This window comes from Macaca fascicularis, chromosome 1, assembly GCF_037993035.2.
Source record: "Macaca fascicularis isolate 582-1 chromosome 1, T2T-MFA8v1.1".
Classification (NCBI taxonomy): domain Eukaryota; kingdom Metazoa; phylum Chordata; class Mammalia; order Primates; family Cercopithecidae; genus Macaca; species Macaca fascicularis.
The window spans coordinates 109,866,797-109,885,953 of NC_088375.1; the positions used below are offsets into that span (position 1 = coordinate 109,866,797).

General features: G+C 48.4%; 2 protein-coding genes and 1 long non-coding RNA gene across 38 annotated transcripts in view; 2 read left to right on the forward strand and 1 right to left on the reverse strand.

Annotated features, from left to right (window-relative positions):
* Positions 1-1,952: 1,952 nt before the first annotated feature.
* Positions 1,953-2,897, reverse strand: LOC102134982 (uncharacterized). The gene is made up of 2 exons (XR_273420.5): positions 2,654-2,897; positions 1,953-2,209 (listed from the first exon to the last, which is right to left on the reverse strand). It is a non-coding gene; the product is annotated as an uncharacterized lncRNA (long non-coding RNA).
* Positions 2,549-9,523, forward strand: RFX5 (regulatory factor X5). 18 transcript variants are annotated; one of them, XM_065546076.1, is made up of 11 exons: positions 2,549-2,691; positions 3,237-3,361; positions 3,510-3,638; positions 3,882-3,915; positions 4,640-4,722; positions 4,980-5,099; positions 5,619-5,738; positions 5,877-5,958; positions 6,272-6,473; positions 6,711-6,814; positions 6,978-9,523. In XM_065546076.1, exons 3-11 carry the CDS (start codon positions 3,523-3,525, stop codon positions 7,977-7,979), a joined length of 1,863 nt encoding a protein of 620 aa, XP_065402148.1. In that variant the 5' UTR covers positions 2,549-2,691; positions 3,237-3,361; positions 3,510-3,522; the 3' UTR covers positions 7,980-9,523. The 18 variants fall into 18 exon arrangements, with proteins under 18 accessions (XP_065402148.1, XP_065402134.1, XP_073851704.1 ...); XM_065546062.1 differs by having other exon boundaries at positions 3,237-3,354; XM_073995603.1 differs by having other exon boundaries at positions 3,237-3,264.
* Positions 9,524-17,832: 8,309 nt separating this feature from the next.
* Positions 17,833-19,157, forward strand: part of PI4KB (phosphatidylinositol 4-kinase beta) — a 36,305-nt gene continuing 34,980 nt past the window's right edge. For 10 of the 19 annotated variants that reach the window (XM_065546000.1, XM_065546019.1, XM_073995535.1 and 7 more), the window contains exons 1-2: positions 17,833-17,978; positions 18,875-19,076. Coding sequence is in view for 6 of the 19 variants with exons in the window: in XM_065546022.1 (XP_065402094.1) it covers positions 19,044-19,076 (33 nt within the window). In the remaining 13 variants the exon portion in view is untranslated. The remainder of the gene's footprint in view (positions 17,979-18,874; positions 19,077-19,157) is intronic. The other 9 variants (XM_065546008.1, XM_065546020.1, XM_073995537.1 and 6 more) reach the window with 1 other exon arrangement.

The window sequence follows — 19,157 nt, forward strand, 5'->3', positions numbered from 1 at the left end:
AGTGCAGAGGTGGAAAAAAAAAAAAAAAAGAAGTCCAGGCACGGTGACTTACGCCTGTAATCCCAACACTTTGGGAGGCTCACTTTGGGAGGCTGAGATGGGCGGATCACTTGAGGTCAGGAGTTGGAGACCAGCCTGGCCAACATGGTGAAATCCCATCTCTACCAAAAATATAAAAAATTAGCTGTGTGTGGTGACATGAGCCTGTAATCCCAGCTACTCGGGAGGCTGAGGCAGGAGTATTGCTTGAACTCGGGAGGTGGAGGTTGCAGTGAGCAGAGATTGTGCCACTGCACTCCAGCCTGGGTGACAAAGCAAGACTCCGTCTTAAAAAATAAAAAATAAATCACTCCCAATCTTAGTAGGCAATGTGTAATAGTGTCTCAGATGAACAAATACCACTCCCTTTTTGGACATATTTCTCTCTCTTTGGCACACCTTAGTCTCTTAGTTTTCACCTATTTTACATATGCTTATCTTTCTGTGATTGGCCACAGGGGGAGTCTTTATTTACATAGGGTGAATCATCACTTCAGCCCCTGATTGGTTCCAGGCCAAGGTCCTGGCCCAAGCTTTCACTTCAGCCCCTGATTGGTTCCAGGCCAAGTTGTTGAGCCAAGCCTTCACCTCTGCCTCCAATTGGTTCTTTACACTATCATACCTCTTTCTGAGTGGTGCTTTCTCCAAGATAGCCTGCAGGCCCGGTCAGCACACTCCTCCCCTTCCCACTCCATAAGCCGCCCTCCTCACCCTCCCACTCAGCCTCATAGCTGGCAACCCTCTTTTGGGCTCCCTCTTTGCTGAGAGCTTTTCTGTTGCTTAATAGATCTGACTCTTGCTGGTCAGGAGTTCGAGACCAGCCTGGCCAACATGGTGAAACCCCATCTGTACTAAAAATGCAAAAAATTAGCCAGGCTCGGTGGCTGACACCTGTAATCCCAGCACTTTGGGAAGCCAAGACGGGCAGATCATGAGGTCAAGAGATCGAGACCATCCTGGCCAACATGGTGAAATCCCATTTCTACTAAAAATACAAAAATTAGCCCAGCGTGGTGGCAGGCGCCTGTAATCCCAGCTACCCAGGAGTCTGAGGCAGGAGAATCGCTTGTACCCAGGAGGTGGAAGTTGCAGTGAGCCAAGACTGTGCCATTGCACTCCAGCTTGGCAACAGACTGAGACTCCCATCTCAAAAAAAAAAAAAAAAAAAAAAATTAGCCGGGCGTGGTAGCAGTCACCTGTAGTTCTAGCTACTCGGGAGGCTGAGGCAGGAGAATCGCTTGAACCCAGGGGACGGAGATTGCAGTGAGCCGAGATCGCGCCACTGCACTCCAGTTCGGGCGACAGAGTGAGACTCCGTCTCAAAGAAATAAAAAAGAAAGAAAGAAAAAAGAAAACCTTCTTGCCAATATATCCTTATTCCCCCAACTCCACAATCTCCTGGCTTCCTCCAGTACTCATAGAAGCTGGTAATAGGGAAAGGCAGGCTGTAAAGGGCAATGGTGATGAGCTCAGGCAGCACTGCTGTCTTCTTTACAAAAGCACATTAATGATGAGCCTGGAGAACGTATTAGATGTCAGGATGGCAAATACAGTTTTGGTTGTAACATGTCCGCTGTGCAAAACAAAATATATCCATTTAAGAGGCTTGCAACCTGTAGTCCATGATCTCTCTGAAATTAGATGCAAAACTTGGTCTGTGTGTGCATTTTTCATGGTAGAGGGTCCATTGCTTTCGTCTGATTCATAACCTTAAAACGTCTTAAGGAAAAGGGTTAAGAACCCATAACCTGTTCAGTACAATGTTCCCTGAGGGTAAAAAGTTCCTCTGGCATCCAGCACTCCCGTGGGAGTCCATCAAAATTCCAGGGTTCACCGACTGCAGAACTATGGGGATGCAAATGCATTTGCAACTCCTTGGAAGGAAAGTACACACGGGAAATCAAGAAACACTAACAGGGAAAAAGCATTTTAGTTTAATGTGGTACAACTGCTGAGGTTTTGAGGCCTCCATCAAGAAGGAAAGAGCCCAGACTGCAGGTCTGTTGTAAGTGAGTGTGTCTGCAGGTTGTGTTAGGCATGTGGTGATTGTGATGGATGGGGGGTTATAGGAGCTTACAGCGAACTTCCATCACTCCTATCCATCATTTTCTAGTTATTTTATCATCCATTGATTCTTCTCTTCCGGTAGCTCTGAGGACCGTAGACTAAACTGAAACACAAAAGGGGAGGGCAAAAGAAAAGACAGTTCCAAAGGGAGACGAGCACTCGTTCTTTTATCCTGCGGTCCCTTTAAGAGAAGAATCTCTTGGGACCTGCAGTCCCAACCGACCCCAGTTTTAACCGAAACCCAACCCGGACTTCCCCCTCTTGACTCAAATAAGACCAATTTTGGATTTTCCCTCCCCTATTGACCAATCAGATTCTGTTACCAGGCAGACTTCAGCGGCCGCCGGTACGAGCCCGGCGCCTTCTGTCTCCGGGGTGGCAGCAGTGACCAATGACAGAGCAGGCCGCCCGTGTATCTAGGCAGATCGCGGCTGTTACAACCATTCAGAAAAAGGAAAATAAAGCAACGCACGAGCCGGCTGGGCCAGGACCTTGGGGCTGGGCCGGAGTGGAGGTGGCTACGAGGTAGTTTCTCTTTCTCCCTTACCTTTATTGTTGCTTGTGTTGGAAGGCGACTGTTCAGAGGTAGGGAGGGGGCAAGATGAGTTGGGAGGAGAGCAGAAAAAGACTGTAGCTGTATTTTCAACAGCTTCTTCACCCATGTGCACGTGCCCGGAATCTGGGACCCCATTCCCCTGCCGGGTTTCTGACGCCCAGCCCATGAGTTCCGCTACCCCGCCCCACCCCCCCTCCACTTTGCAGAAACCGGGGATTGAATGGAGGGGGAAGGGAAGGAGGTGGGGGCGCGCCTCAGGATGGGCTGTTGTGGGAGATGACGTAGGGACCGGCGACGTGGGGAGGGGGAGCAGCGGGGGAAGTCGTGGAGAGATTAAGTAATGAGAACTTGGGCCCAGTTTTTTTTCCAAGCCTAGAAAGGCAGAATATGTTCGTATCCTTTCTGACCTCCCAAGCATATGCAATGGTGAGGAGTATTTTTGAGAATTAGAGAACTTTGTTTTGTGGCTGTTACTGTTGTTTTTGAGGGGGAGGAGGGCAGTATGGGGTCAGAGGCAGAAATGAAAATTTCTTGCTAACATGGATTCCCAATCCCCCTATCTCTTCCTTTACAGTTTTCCAGATTTAGGAAACTTCAAAAAGGTGGGGCAGATAGAATGGAGATGGCAAAGATCTCTTTGGGTATATATGGGCCTGGCGAAGTAATGGAATAATTTCTAATTTTCGGAGAAGGCAAGTGGTGAGAAAAAGACCACTGGGGAAATTCGGAGGCTTTGTTTCTGTTTCTCTGCCTTTCTGGGTAAAGAGATGAGGAGTGCCCTGGGGCCTTCAGGGGAAGGGAAGGCCAGTGTGAGTTACATCTTTATGCCTGTCCCTCTCAATTCTAGCCCTCATGCCGGGATGGCAGAAGATGAGCCTGATGCTAAGAGCCCCAAGACTGGGGGAAGGCCCCCTCCAGGTGGTGCTGAGGCTGGGGAACCTACCACCCTTCTTCAAAGGCTCCGAGGTACCATTTCGTAAGTACTGATCACATCTCCAAATCCTGTCCAAGACCTGAGTATAGATCCCTGCAGCACTTCACTTTGGCTGTAGATGAACTGCCTCTCAGCAAGGGCATGGGAGCAGAGGGAGATTCTTGGCCATGGTAGCAATGCTTGAGCACCTGCTGGGCATTTCAGCCCTTTTCCCTCCTAAGCAGTCAGATAAAGAGAGGGAGAAAACCTCGTGTGTGACCTCCAGCTTTCTCCTATTCCCCACAGCAAGGCCGTGCAGAACAAAGTAGAGGGAATCCTGGTAAGTGTGTTGGGGAAGAGGGCAATAGAGGGATGGAAATGCTGAGGGAGGAGGATGTGAGGATGATGGGCATCAACAAAACATTGATGTGGGAGAGGTAGGGTCTATCTTGTCAGAAGATCCTTGGCTTTGCAAACTTGCTGCCAGTTTGACTTTGTGCCTCTCACTCGATCTCTGTGAGCGCTTGTGTAGAAGCCCAGCAGAGATGAATTCAGAGCTGATCTCCTCTACTCCCCTCCTCGATGTGGTAGCCTACAGGGCCCCTCAGAGCACCTAGTGTCAAATAATTTTTTTTTTTTTTTCTCGAGACGGAGTCTCGCTCTGTGGTCCAGGATGGAGTGCAGTGGTGCGATCTCAGCTCACTGCAAGCTCCACCTCCCGGGTTCACACCATTCTCCTGTCTCAGCCTCCCCAGTAGCTGGGACTACAGGCGCCCGTCACCACGCCCGGCTAATTTTTTTTGTATTTTTAGTAGAGACGGGATTTCACTGTATTAGCCAGGATGGTCTCGATCTCCTGACCTCGTGAACCGCCCACCTTGGCCTCCCAAAGTGCTGGGATTAGGCGTGAGTCACCGCGCCCAGCCTTATCAAATAATTTCTAAGGTCCTTTTCAGTCTGACACCCTCTAAGTCAGCTAGACTTTGGGGTGGGAATCAGAGGGTCCTACATTGGGTCCTTCTTGGCCTTATTATTTCTCCTGCCTCTGTTTTGTCCTACCTCAGCAAGATGTACAGAAATTTTCTGACAATGACAAGCTGTATCTCTACCTTCAGCTCCCCTCAGGACCCAGCACTGGAGACAAAAGGTAGGTTTGATGGTATTTTTAGATGGCAGAGGTTCTGATTCTTAGAGAAAGGTTCACTGGGAAGGGGTGAGGTAAATAGGAAGACTCGTAACTGCTGTCCTTGATGAAGAGGTAAGGTCCCCACCCTGACTTGGTTTACCAGGGAAAGGTAGATTCTGGGTGAACTACTTTGGTCCAGCACTACTGAAGTGGTAGTTTGGGAAGAACCAGGACAACTGTTAGGGTCTTAGTAATGCTTGTTCCTTTTGTTTCTGTAGCTCAGAGCCAAGTACACTGAGCAATGAGGAGTACATGTATGCCTATAGGTGGATCCGCAACCACCTGGAAGAGCACACTGACACCTGTCTGCCAAAGCAAAGTGTTTATGATGCCTATCGGTGGGTGGAAGGGTGGGTGGTGGGGTGAGTGGATTGGTTGGCATAGGACCCCCTCACCCATGAAGAGCTTCCTGCCTTGATTAAAGCCTGCCTTCTTTTTTTTTTTTTTTTTTTTTTTTTTTTTTTTGAGACGGAGTCTCGATCTGTCGCCCAGGCTGGAGTGCAGTGGCGCTATCTCGGCTCACTGCAAGCTCCGCCTCCCGGGTTTACGCCATTCTCCTGCCTCAGCCTCCCGAGTAGCTGGGACTACAGGCGCCCGCCACCTCGCCCGGCTAATTTTTTTGTATTTTTAGTAGAGACGGGGTTTCATTGTGTTAGCCAGGATGGTCTCGATCTCCTGACCTCGTGATCCGCCCGTCTCGGCCTCCCAAAGTGCTGGGATTACAGGCTTGAGCCACCGCGCCCGGCCAAAGCCTGCCTTCTTAAAGGGTTCCTCACACTTGATCCCTAGGGACCCTTCGAGCCTACCCATGGCCTCCTTCTCTGAGTATGTTCCCACTCTGCTCCCCTCTCACTCAGGAAGTACTGTGAGAGTCTCGCCTGTTGCCGCCCACTCAGCACAGCCAACTTTGGCAAGATCATCAGAGAGATCTTCCCTGACATCAAAGCTCGAAGGCTTGGTGGCCGGGGCCAGTCCAAGTATCCTTGACTAGAGAGGTTGGGGGTGGAGGACCTGGGAGGAAGACTTAGGGTGTGGAGACCCAGGAGTGGAACAGCTTAACTTGCTCAAGGGGTTTGGAGATTGCCATGTGTTGGCTGCTCTTTAACTTGCATCAGATATTGCTACAGTGGCATACGAAGGAAGACCTTGGTGTCTATGCCACCCCTGCCTGGACTTGACCTAAAGGGTTCTGAGAGTGTAAGTACCAAATCACCCTCCAATTCTACTCTTCTCTCCCAGGTAAAAGGCAGAGGTCTTTGGGGCATGTTTTGAGGGCTAACAGCCTCAGTCATTATGTACGTAGCTTCTAGGTATGATGTTCCCTTCTGCCAACCCTGCAGCTGAGGCAGAGGATGAAGAGAACTTGTGGGCTTCTGCAGTGGGATAGGTAGAGGCTACTCCCGTCCCCAGTCTGGTCTCAGCTTTGGTCAACAGTCTTAGGTCACTTCAAGAGAGGGGACAAGGGTTATTTAATTTGGAGAGTGATTGGGCATGTCCTTCCCCACTTCAGCCAGAAATGGGCCCAGAAGTAACCCCAGCACCTCGAGATGAACTGGTGGAGGCAGCCTGTGCCCTGACGTGTGACTGGGCAGAGCGGATCCTGAAACGGTCTTTCAGTTCCATCGTTGAGGTCGCCCGCTTCCTGCTACAGCAGCATCTCATCTCTGCCCGATCTGCACATGCCCATGTGCTTAAGGCCATGGGGCTTGCTGGTGGGTGGACCCTCTCTTATGTCTCAGCAACCCTGACCCACTTTCAGCTTCAGTGACCCTCCCACACACAGAATAGAGACACCTTGGATTTGCCCTCTCTTCCTGGAGACCCTTCTAAGACATGCTTTAGCACCCCATTTCCTGTCTGTACCAGTCAGTGAATCAGAATTGCCTCACTCTCCTATTCCTCAGTTTCTTCCTCACCTTCACTCTATTACCTTTTTGGCACCTCTGCAGAAGAGGATGAACATGCACCTCGGGAACGGTCATCTAAACCAAAGAATGGTGTAGAGAACCCAGAGGGTTCACAAGCCCATAAGAAGCTGGAGAGACCGGCCCAGGTAAGGAAGTCAGTGGCCCTGACTTCGCTGTCCTGGGCTGGGGGCTTAGTATATCCTTTTCCTATTGGGTCCCATGCTTTTCCACTTCCTGTGCCTCTGGTGTCTATGTTTCCTCCAGTATTCAGTCTTCACACTTTACTGTGTTCCTCTCTTTACCTTTTAGCCTCCTAAGGATCTGGAAGCCCGAACTGGGGCTGGCCCTCTCGCACGTGGAGAGCGGAAGAAGAGTGTAGTTGAGAGCTCAGCCCCAGGAGCCAATAACCTGCAGGTTAACGCCCTAGTGGCTCGGCTGCCTCTGCTCCTTCCCCGGGCCCCTCGCTCGCTTATTCCACCAATCCCAGTCTCTCCACCTATTCTGGCCCCCAGGCTTTCTTCAGGTGCCCTGAAAGTGGCTACACTGCCTCTGTCTAGTAGGGCCGGGGCACCCTCAGCAGCTGTACCCATCATTAACATGATCTTACCAACTGTTCCTGCTTTGCCTGGACCTGGACCTGGGCCTGGGCCTGGGCCTGGGCGAGCTCCACCTGGGGGACTCACTCAGCCCCGGGGCACAGAGAACAGAGAGGTAGGCATAGGTGGTGACCCAGGACCACATGACAAGGGTGTCAAGAGGACAGCTGAAGTACCTGTGAGTGAGGCCAGTGGGCAGGATCCACCAGCTAAAGCAGCAAAGCAGGATATAGAGGATACAGCAAGTGATGCCAAAAGGAAACGGGGGCGCCCTCGAAAAAAGTCAGGTGGCAGTGGGGAAAGGAATTCTACCCCTCAGAAGTCAGCAGCTGCCATGGACTCTGCCCAGTCAAGGTTACCATGGGAGACATGGGGCTTAGGAGGGGAAGGCAACTCAGCTGGAGGGGCAGAAAGGCCAGGGCCAATGGGAGAGGCTGAAAAGGGGGCAGTGCTTGCCCAGGGTCAGGAAGATGGTACTGTTTTCAAAGGAGGAAGGGGCCCCAGTTCCCGGCATACCAAAGAAGCAGAAGATAAAATTCCCTTGGTCCCCTCAAAAGTGAGTGTCATCAGAGGCAGCAGAAGCCAAAAGGAGGCTTTTCCTTTGGCAAAGGGAGAGGTAGGCACTGCACCACAGGGTAATAAAGACTTAAAGGAGCATGTGCTTCAAAATTCCTTATCCCAGGAGCATAAAGACCCCAAAGCAACACCCCCATGATATAGGTCTGTGGGGAAGAGTGTTTATATCCCTACATTAACTTTGCCTAGTGGAGGCCCTTCTCTGCACTTGCTTCTCATTTGGCTATTCTTTTCCTAAAGAAGTCCATTCTCTTCTGTACAGACAGCTGAGTCATCCAGTCTACTTAGTACCTGGTTGCTGCCTCTGACCTTTTCAGCTTGATACCCTTGGCTTTAGTATAACCAATAAATCTGTAGTGACCTTACCTGTATTCCCTGTGCTATCCTGTGGGAAGGTAGGAATGGGCTATGATGAATGTATAGGTTAGGGATCTTTTGGTTTTAAATCACAGAAAACCTAATTCAAACTGGCTTAAAATAAAAAGGGTTTATTGGTTCATGTAACTGGAAAGTCCATAGGTAGTGCTGGCTCCAGGTGAAGCCTGACCCAGTAGCTCAGTATGTCTCTAAATACCGGACTGATTTTTTTTCTCACTGTTGCGTCTTCTGTAGGACCATCTTAAGTCTGGGCCACTTAATGGCTGCTAGCATTCCTAGGATTACACGTTTCCCCATTTATGTCCAATCAGAAAAAGAAGGCATCTTTGTACCAGAAATCTCAGCAAAAGCCCTAACATTCACACTGATTAGGCCTGGGTCACATGTCCACCCCTGACCAATCATTGTGGCCAGGAGGATGGTACATGCTAATTTGCTTATTCTACACCATGGACTACACCTTTGGGGAAAAGGGTGGGGTCAGCCTCCCCAAAATCACATGGATTCCCCAAGTGGAAACTAGGAGCATGCAGTTGCTTGGGTGGCCGCTGACGCCAGGCTACTATTATTTTAGCTTGCTAAGTTGAGATCAGCTAGACCTGCTTTTTTTTCTCCTCAGTCTTGCATTTCCCTCAATACAAGCTATAGCCTCTTTCCTCTTGTTTCTAGTCTCAGAATGAAGGAGAGGGAAGCCATTTTCCTGTAGGGACTCTCCAGTCTCATTTAGACAATAGTCCCTTTTTTTCTGCCTCCATCTTAGAGATGGAGCTCCTTTTCCTGTTTCTTAATTTTTGTTTTCTCCTCATTCCTGCTTCCCTATCTCTCCCTATTGCCAGTTCCACCAGCTAGCATGAAAGACTTCCTAGCCATTAAATCTATTCTGTAGCCACCAGGTGGCAGCATCTTGTCATACGTGTCAGGACTTAGGACTGCGGGGTTTAGGTTAGATGTCACAGAAAGAGCTAGTTCTGTGGTCAGGCAGCACCAATGAGAACGGAATGCAGACCCTCCAGATGTATCCTTGGGAGAAGCAGTAAACCAACTAATATTTATTGAAGACCTACTTTGTCCTCTACATAGGGTAGCTTCTGTCAGGGAATCTTGGTTCTTCCCCAAAAACACTGATTTTCTTTCAGGGAGACTTCATGTGTTCATTTATTTCCACCAGAGCAGATTTAAAGAAATTATAATATGTAATGTTTGGTATCTATAAAGAGTATATCTAATGTGAATAAATTATGAAGCATACTAATGAGTACCTATGACCCACAACACAATTTATACATTAAAACATTTGAAATACCATTGTGTTTGTGTTCCTCCCTAGCCTGTCCCCTGCCTCTTCTTAGCAGTAACCACTGTCCTTAACTTTCATGTCTATTATCTGCTATAGATTTTTTAAACCGTATATATATATATATACAGCCCAAGCTGATGTCTCTGAATTTACAGCTCTTATGCGGTAGAGTATCATGACTTAGTTCTTTTTGTTTTACAATATGTCTTATGTTGTTTTGTCCTTGCTTTGTGAGTTTTGACTTGTGCAGCTAACTCCTACTCACATCTACAGGGAAGTCATCTCTGATTCTTGCCTGACACACATGATCTCTCTCTGGGCTCCCTTAGCACTCTGTGCTCACTACTTATATAACTCACAGTGTGCTGTGATCATTTATTTGTCCGTCTCCCCAGCTAGAATGTTTGAAGTTGGGGTCTGAGTAAACCAGCTTCTAAAAAATGCCTGATACTTAAAAAACAAGAGGGAAAATATCAAAACCACAGGAAAGGACTCCTACTTCTGACAGCATGGATAAGAGAAAGGGCTATCCCATTAAAATACAACTAGATTCTAGATAAATCACAGCAAACATACTTTTTAGCACATTGCTGAGTTTATTAGAAAGATAAATCACTAAAAAAAAAAAGTACAGGCCAGGCACCGTGGCTCACGCCTGTAATCCCAGCACTTTGGGAGGCCGAGGTGGGCAGATTATGAGGTCAGGAGATCGAGACCATCCTGGCTAACACGGTGAAACCCCGTCTCCACTAAAAATACCAAAAATTAGCCGGGCATGGTGCCAGGCGCCTGTAGTCCCAGCTACTCAGAAGACTGAAGCAGGAGAATGGTGTGAACCCAGGAGATGGAGGTTGCAGTGAGCCGACATCGCGCCACTGCACTCCAGCCTGGGTGACAGAGCGAGACTCCACCAAAAAAAAAAAAACACAAATTAAAAAAAAAAAGGCCGGGCGCGGTGGCTCAAGCCTGTAATCCCAGCACTTTGGGAGGCCAAGACGGGCGGATCACGAGGTCAGGAGATCGAGACCATCCTGGCTAACACAGTGAAACCCCGTCTCTACTAAAAAAAATACAAAAACTAGCCGGGCGAGGTGGCGGGTGCCTGTAGTCCCAGCTACTTGGGAGGCTGAGGCAGGAGAATGGCGTGAACCCAGGAGGTGGTGCTTGCAGTGAGCTGAGATCCGGCCACTGCACTCCAGCCTGGGCGACAGAGCGAGACTCCATCTCAACAAAAAAAAAATTAAGGCCGGGCGCGGTGGCTCAAGCCTGTAATCCCAGCACTTTGGGAGGCTGAGACGGGCGGATCACAAGGTCAGGAGATCGAGACCATCCTGACTGACACGGTGAAACCCCGTCTCTACTAAAAAATACAAAAAACTAGCTGGGTGAGGTGGCGGGCGCCTGTAGTCCCAGCTACTCGGGAGGCTGAGGCAGGAGAATGGCCTAAACCCGGGAGGCGGAGCTTGCAGTGAGCTGAGATCCGGCCACTGCACTCCAGCCCAGGCTACAGAGCAAGACTCCGTCTCAAAAAAAAAAAAAAAAAAAAAAAGTTGAAACCTATATAAAGGAAGAGCCACATGGAGTAGTAGAAGCAGGTTTGCCCTGCGGACAAATGCCAGTGTCAGCATTATGATCATAGTCTAAGCCTTGGGCCTAAGCCAAGGGAAGGGAAGAAAAACCTGCAACTCCTGAATTAAACCTGGATTCCTGAAGGGGCTAACATAGTTCCAGGTTTATGCAAATGCAAATCCTCTCTGGAGGGAAGTATTCCTAATTAAGGTCCTCAGGATTCCCACAGATTAAACAAAATATGAGTTCAAAACCCCAAAATATAAAATAGGCCAGGCACACTGGCTCACGCCTGTAATCCCAGCACTTTGGGAGGCTGTGGCAGGTGGATCGCTTGAGGCCAGAAGTTCAAGGCCAGCCTGGCCAATATTGTGAAACCCTGTCTCTACTAAAAATACAAAAATTAGCCGGGTGTGGTGACGTGCGCCTGTAATCCCAGCTACTTGGGAGGCTGAGGCAGGAGAATCCCTTGAACCCAGGAGGCAGAGGTTGCAGTGGGCTGAGACTGCACCACTGCACTCCAGCATGGGTGACAGAGCGAGACGCCATCTCAAAACAAAAAACAAAAAAACAAAAACCCCAAAATATAAAATATACAAGTAAACAAGCTACCATGAACAGGACTCAGCAGAAAACAACAAAACGGATTTAGATATCCAAGGTAAGTTACAGAATATAAAATCCCAGCACTTTGGGAGGCTGAGGCGGCCAGATCTCAAGTCCAGGAGTTTGAGACCAGCCTGGCCAACATGGTGAAACCCTGTCTCTACTAAAAATACAAAAATTAGCTGGGAGTGGTGGCTCATGCCTGTAATTGCAGCTACTGGGGAGGCTGAGGCAGGAGAACTGCTTGAACCTGGGAGGCAGAGGTTGCAGTGAGTCAAGATTGCACCATTGCACTCTAGCCTGGGCAACAGAATGAGACTCTGTCTTAAAAAAAAAAAAGATATAACTAGAGTCATATTTTACTGACTTTTGAATAAGCCAACTTCTTTCCCCAGTTTATAAACAAGACAAATAAATGACATTATCTTATTCTGTTGGTAATTTCCTGCCCTCCCCACACCTCAATGTGCAAAACATACATACTTTCCTACCAAAGCTAGAGGCTCTGTGTGTACACAGGATAGCATAGGTTCCCATAGGGTCACCCACCATCCAAGTGCAAAACCATCTACACCTATAGTGGTTCCTTGGGATCTTACATAGAGATGAGTGATTTTTTTTTTTTTAATCAAAAGATAATTTTCTAAAAATAGGTTCAGTGAAGTGAGAAATTTTAGAGCATATCACAAATGTTAAGCTTTTTAATTTAATTTAATTTTTTTTTTTGAGACAGAGTCTCCCTCTGTCACCCAGGCTGGAGTGCAGTGATGCAATCTTGGCTCACTGCAACCTCTGCCTCCTGGTTTTAAACAATTCTCCCTGCCTCAGCCTCCTGAGTATCTGGGATTACAGGCACCCACCACTAGGCCTGGCTAATTTTTATTTTTATTTTTATTATTTTTTTATTATTATTATTATTTTTTTTTGAGACAGAGTCTCGCTCTGTCGCCCAGGCTGGAGTGCAGTGGCCGCATCTCAGCTCACTGCAAGCTCCGCCTCCCGGGTCTATGCCATTCTCCTGCCTCAGCCTCCCGAGTAGCTGGGACTACAGGCGCCCGCCACCTCACCCGGCTAGTTTTTTGTATTTTTTAGTAGAGACGGGGTTTCACCGTATTTAGCCAGGCTGGTCTCCATCTCCTGACCTTGTGATCCGCCCGTCTCGGCCTCCCAAAGTGCTGGGATTACAGGCTTGAGCCACCGCGCCCGGCCTTGTTTTGTTTTTTAAGTAGAGACAGGGTTTTGCCGTGATGGCCAGGCTGGTCTTGAACTCTTGACCTCAGGTTATCCACCCACCTCAGCCTCCCAACATGCTAGGATTACAGGCATGAGCCACCATTCCCAGCCACAAATGTTATGCTTTTAAATTTAACATGGGGGGAAAGAATAGCATTCAGTTTTACAATTTGACAACTAAGGAGACTGAGGAGAAAAAAGACAAACGTGGGGAAGGAAAACATAACTTACTCAAAATATTTATTTAAAAACCATTTTTGGCCGGGCGTGGTGGCTCATGCCTGTAATCCTAGCACTTTGGGAGGATGAGGTAGGTGGATCACTTGAGGTCAGGAGTTTGAGACCAGCCTGGCCAACATGGTGAAACACTGTCTCTACAAAAAATACAAAAATTAGCCAGGTGTGGTGGTGGGTGACTGTAATCCCAGCTACTTAGGAAGCTGAGGCAAGAGAATGGCTCCAACCTGGGAGATGGAGTTGGCAGTGAGCTCAGATGGTGCCACTGCATTCCAGCCTGGGCAACAGAGTGAGACTCTGTCTCAAATCAAAAAGAAAAAGAAAGAAATATATATACACATATATATTTTTTAACTAAATCATTTTTGAAAAATAACTATATTTTCTAAAACAAGAAAAAAAATCAGTGAGACAATTGGCATTGTTTTTAAAGGGGGAAATTTCTTTAATGTCAGATGGTTCTCATATCTGCTTCTGCATTCAGTCTTTGTGTGTGTGTGTAAGAGTCTTACTCTGTCACCCAGGCTGGAGTGCAGTGGCATGACTGCAGCTCACTGCAACCTCCACCTCCCAGGTTCAAGCAATTCTTCTGCCTAAGTCTTCCCACAGATGCACACCACCACGCCTGGCTAATTTTTGTGATTTTGGTAGAGACACAGTGGCTCACACCTATAATCCCAGCATTTTGGGAGGCCAAGGTGGGCAGATCATCTGAGGTTGGAAGTTTGAGACCAGCCTGGGCGACATGGTGAAACCCTGTCTCTACTAAAAATACAAAAATTAGCTGGGCATGGTGCTGTGCATCTGTAATCCCAGCACTTTGGGAGGCCGAGGCGGGTGGATCACTCGAGACCAGCCTGGCCAACATAGTGAAACCCTGTCTCTACTAAAAATACAAAAATTAGCTGGGTGTGGTGGCGTTCACCTGTAATCCCAGCTACTTGGGAGGCTAAGGCACGACAATCGCTTGAACTCGGGAGGCAGAGTTTGCAGTGAGCTGAGATCACGCCACTCCAGCCTGGGCAACAAAGCAAGATCCTGTCTCAGAAAAAACAAAAACAAAAAACAGAAGATGATAAAAAAAACAAAACAAACAAACAAACAAAAAACCTCCAGAAAAAGGCAGAAAGACAGTCATAAAGGGATGCAAATAAATTTACACATATGGGACTGGCACAGTGGCTCATGCCTGTAATCCCAGCACTTTGGGAGGCCGAGGCGGGCGGATCACAAGTTCAAGAGATCAACACAATCCTGGCCAACAAGATGAAACCCTGTCTCTACTAAAAATACAAAAATTAGCTGGGCATGGCGATGCATGCCTGTAATCCCAGCTACTTGGGAGGCTGAGGCAGAAGAATCACTTGAACCCAGGAGGCGGAGGATCCCTTCAGCCGAGATCGCGCCACTGCACTCCAGCCTAGGTGACAGAGCGAGACTCTGCAAAGGAAGGAGGGAGGAAGGGAAGGGAGGGAGTGAGGGAGGGAGGGAGGGAAGGAGGAAGGGAAGGGAGGGAGGGAGGGAGGAAGGGAAGGAAGGAATTTACACATATGAACCCTTAGAGCTATAAATAGGAAACTTAAACTCTTCTACTTATGTTTGTGTGTGTGTGTATTTTTAGTGGGGTGGTCTATAACTGACTAGCTATAAAAAGTTCCTGCTTCAAATTTGAACAGAGATGTTCCTGAAATTTTTTCTGTCATTGGAAAATAAGAAAACTTCCTACTATAAAAAAGGTTGTCACATGTCTTTCTACAGTGTTTCGAAAGGCTAGTCTTGTGGCTGTTTGGAAAGCTATCCCTTGAGGGGATACATGACATTTTAAACTCTAGGCTAAAGCAGGGTCATCACCTCATGATATTTGCGGGACAGCTGATTGGAAACTGGCCAAGAGCTAGTGGGCCTAACATGTGGACTGCTGATTCCCCCTACTCCAGACCAGTGGTGAGAATTGTTGTTGTTGTTGTTGTTTTTTGAGATGGAGTCTCACTCTGTTGCCCAGGCTGGAGTGCAATGGTGCAGTCTTGGCTCACTGCAACCTCCGCCTCTCGGGTTTAAGTGATTCTCCTGCCTCACCCTCCCGAGTAGCTGGGATTACAGGCATGTGCCACCACGCCCAGCTAATTTTTGTATTTTTAGTAGAGATGGGGTTTCACCATGTCGGTCAGGCTGGTCTCAAACTCCTGACCTTGGTTGATCCACCCACCCTGGCTTCCCAAAGTGCTGGGATTACAGACGTTGAGCCACCATGCCAGGCCGATAATTTATTATTTTTTTTGAGACAGGGTCTCACTCCATTGTCCAGGCTGGAGTGCAGTGCTGGGATTACAGGCATGAGCCACCATGCCAGGCCGATAATTTTTTATTTTGTTTGAGACAGGGTCTCACTCCATTGTCCAGGCTGGAGTGCAGTGGCATAATCTCGGCTCACTGCAGCCTCTGTCTCCCAGGCTCAAGTGATCCTCCTACCTCAGCCTCCTAAGTAGCTGGGACTACAGGTGCATGCCATGCCAGCTAGGCTAATTTTTGTATTTTGTAGAGATGTGGTTTCACCATGTTGCCCAGGCTGGTCTCAAACCCCTGAGCCCAAGCAATCCGCCCACCTCAGCCTCCCAAAGTGCTGGGATTAGAGGTGTCAGCCACTGAGCCCAGCCGACAAATTTAAACTATCTTTGGCACTCTTGTCCCCATTCTTTGTTCATCTTTCATACTGTACTCCCACTTTAACCTAGCTTGTCTGCTTGCCCTCTCCTCATGATATGAACAAATTCCCATTTCTGTTCTTCAACATACAATTTTTTTGCTTTCAGAATGCTCACTCGTCTTTTATTTTGCTGGGTTATATCCAATATCTATTCTAAGACCTGACTCACAATATTTCTAAGAAGCCTTCCATTCATTCATTCACCATATACTGATGTGTGTGTGTGTGTGTGTGTGTATGTGTGTGTGTCCATACACATATAGGCCTTCCAAATTAACTTAAACTCTACTATGTTCCTTCAACAATTAGGTTAGGTACCCCATTTGTTCTACTGTTGTACATTCTGCATGTTTTACACAGGCATTTTCAAGCTATTACACTTTATTCTGCCTTCCAATTAAACATTGTAAGTAGTGACTCTTTCATCATCTATCCTGTATGATTGTCCCAATAATTAATAATAAAGTATTATAGTAGCAACTTGTACTCTCTTGATCCTCACAAAACCCTGTAATGGGCTAATATTACTTCATCCATATGTCTTCTTTGTAGACATAGAAACTGAGGTTCAAAGAGGTTACATTAGTTATTCCAAATCAAACAGCTTGTAAGTGGCAGGGAAGATGGCATTCAAGCCCCGGCCTCAAGTAACTAGCCTCAATGTATTATGTAAGGCCCTAACGAGGGGCATTGAATATTAAGTAAAGCCTAGGAAAGACGTTGAGACAGAGGTTCTGAGGACAAAGAGAGCTCTAAATCAACAATGTTAACCGAAAAATACACAAAGCTGGCTGGGTGAGGTGACTCAGGCCTATAATCCCAGCACTTTGGTACCTGAGGCCGGCAGATTGCTTGAGGCTAGCAGTTAGAGACCAGCGTGGGCAACAGAGCAAGACCCTGTCTTTACAAAACAAACAAACGAAAATTACACAAAAGCAACACCAGAGGCCCATTTGCATGGCGTGTTTTTGTTTATTTGTTTCGCCTAATATGGCTTCGTTTTGTTTGGAAGAAGGGATTGTGCCCTCCAAGCCTTTGCCATTTCACTCACCTCTCCCAACCTGGCCCTGTCCAGCCCCTCCCAGGAGGGCTCGGCGTATGGATGCTGGAGGTCACAGGCTGCCCAGGCTGGTGGTGACCTCGGAGGCAGAACCACGGCCTCGAGTCGGGCCTCTCTAACGGCGAAAGACTGACGCGGTCGGACCGCGCCATTCCCGAAACGTTAAGGGGTTTAAATCGTCCTCAAAGATAAGTAGGAAAAGGGCAGTGAGGGAGAACGTCTTCCCCGTCCGCCGTCTTCCTGCTCGCCCTTCTTGAAACCCAGCGTCCATCCCACGGCCTGATTTACTAAGGGAGTATTGTAGCGTAGGGGATGGGGAAAAGTCATTGATTACGGTAATTTGGTTGGTTACTCAAACGGTCATTTACATATAATTTGCATGTTAATATACTTCTGGAAGTATGCATATGTCCATACTTCTCTAACAGGGCACCCACGCCCGCCAGCTCACCCTACTTATGCAGCAAATTTTACTTCTCTCTCGGCTTCTTTAGCCTCGCAAACGCTATTGCTTAGAACCGCTTCATAAAGATTGTGCCCTCCTCCCACCCGTAAGCTCCTCCCTTCGCCCTCTCTCCCTCGCGAGCTTCCAAACATCTTTTCCCCGCCCCCTTTTCTATTTCTGAACAGGCATGTTCCGGGCAGCTCACCCGACTCCTTAGATTACTATGGGATCGGTAGGGTCCTGAGCGTTGGAGAAGCAGGAAAGCTTATCCTGGGAAGAAGGGCTTGGCTTGGATTTAGGAAAAGAATACTACATCGAGACCTGCTGGGGAATTTTATTTTATTTTATTTTATTATTATTTTTTTTGTCTTGGTTGTACTGAGGGAGGAAGAGGAGGTTGTGTGGCCCGGTCGACTTGTGGCAGCCTGAAGGCCCCTTCAGGCGGCGCCGCGGGCAGCCCCGCAGCCGGGGCCTGGTGCAGCCGCCGCGGCCGCTGTCAGGGAAGCGCAGGCGACCAATGGAACCCGGGAGCGGTCGCTGCTGCTGAGGCGGCGGTGTCGGCAGTCCGACCGCGACTGCCCGCACCCCCTCCGCGGGGGTCCCCCAGAGGTAAGCTACTCCTCCTCCATGAGTCACCTTTGCCCTGTTGGGGGGGTGGTCGCTCTCCCACCCTGTCCCGCACAGTCTTCTCCACCTGAGTTCGACTACGAAACTGCCCTCCTGGTGTCAACTGCACCCCGGGTTCCTTCTCCACCCTTTCCTCTCAGGCCTGGGGTCCTCCTCCGCTTTTTGGCTTCCTCTTCTATTAGCTCCTCCCTCTGCCTCGGGGATTCCCCCCTCCCTTACTCTTATCCCTGTTGCCTACATCTCGAATTATTCTTTTTTTAAGTCATGAACCCTTTCCACATCAGACGACTCCCATAGGCCCATCCTTGTCCTTCCTCGTCGTCTCTGCCCCTGCCCCAAACCTATTCCATGGACTCCACCTTTACCTCTTTTCCTGGTTTGCCCTTTTCTTCCGATGTCCCTGTGCAACTCCGGCGCTGGGTTCCCATTTCCCTGAGACAGCGATTGTATCCCTGTCTTCCTGTGCTGCTTCTGATTCCATTACCTCACCGTCACCCACCCACCCAGCCAGCTCCTGGCTTCCAAGAATTGCCTGTTCCCTTCTCCTCAAGGGATCTCGGGCCCTTGTCATCAATCCCAAAGTGCCATTTACATTCTTACTTTGAACCTAGTCCTCACTCTTCTCTGGATGCATTATGATCCCTACCCTTAACTTTCTGTAGCTTCTCTTTCTGCCTCCTCAATCACCCAACCTTCTAGAGGTTTCTGTCTGTAGGGGAGAGGTTTGACAGTGCCCTTCCCATTCAGGATTTCCACCTTTGACACCTCCCTCGAGTTTCAAGGATTTTGCTGATCCTTGTGACATTTGGTTCTGTTTTTCCCGTGGTCTTCTTGCGTTCTCTGTCACACTCTTTATCTCCACATACCACTTATTTCAGGATCAACTAAACCTTGAACTAAGAAGAAAAATGTGTTGTGAACAGGGGGAGCCTCAGCTGCCTCAGGCCGTTCAGGACAGAAGGGTGTTTCTGAAGGCCGGAGCAAGTTTTGAAGAAGTCCCTATCAGATTACACTTGGTTGACTACTCCGGAGCAGCCACTAGGAGGGATGAACAGGCCTGCATGGAAATTGAATGAGATTGTGAGAAATCTTGTTTCAGATTATTTAATTTTAGGCTTTTGTTAAAGGAATCACAGAATAGAGTGCCTTCCCACCCCTGTC

Excerpts from the sequence above, each read along its gene's own strand:
- RFX5 (XM_065546051.2), top strand. Across the intron at positions 3,639-3,881 it reads AGGCTCCGAGGTACCATTTC|CAAGGCCGTGCAGAACAAAG; the intron begins GTAAGTACTGAT and ends TATTCCCCACAG. Across the intron at positions 3,916-4,639 it reads ACAAAGTAGAGGGAATCCTG|CAAGATGTACAGAAATTTTC; the intron begins GTAAGTGTGTTG and ends GTCCTACCTCAG.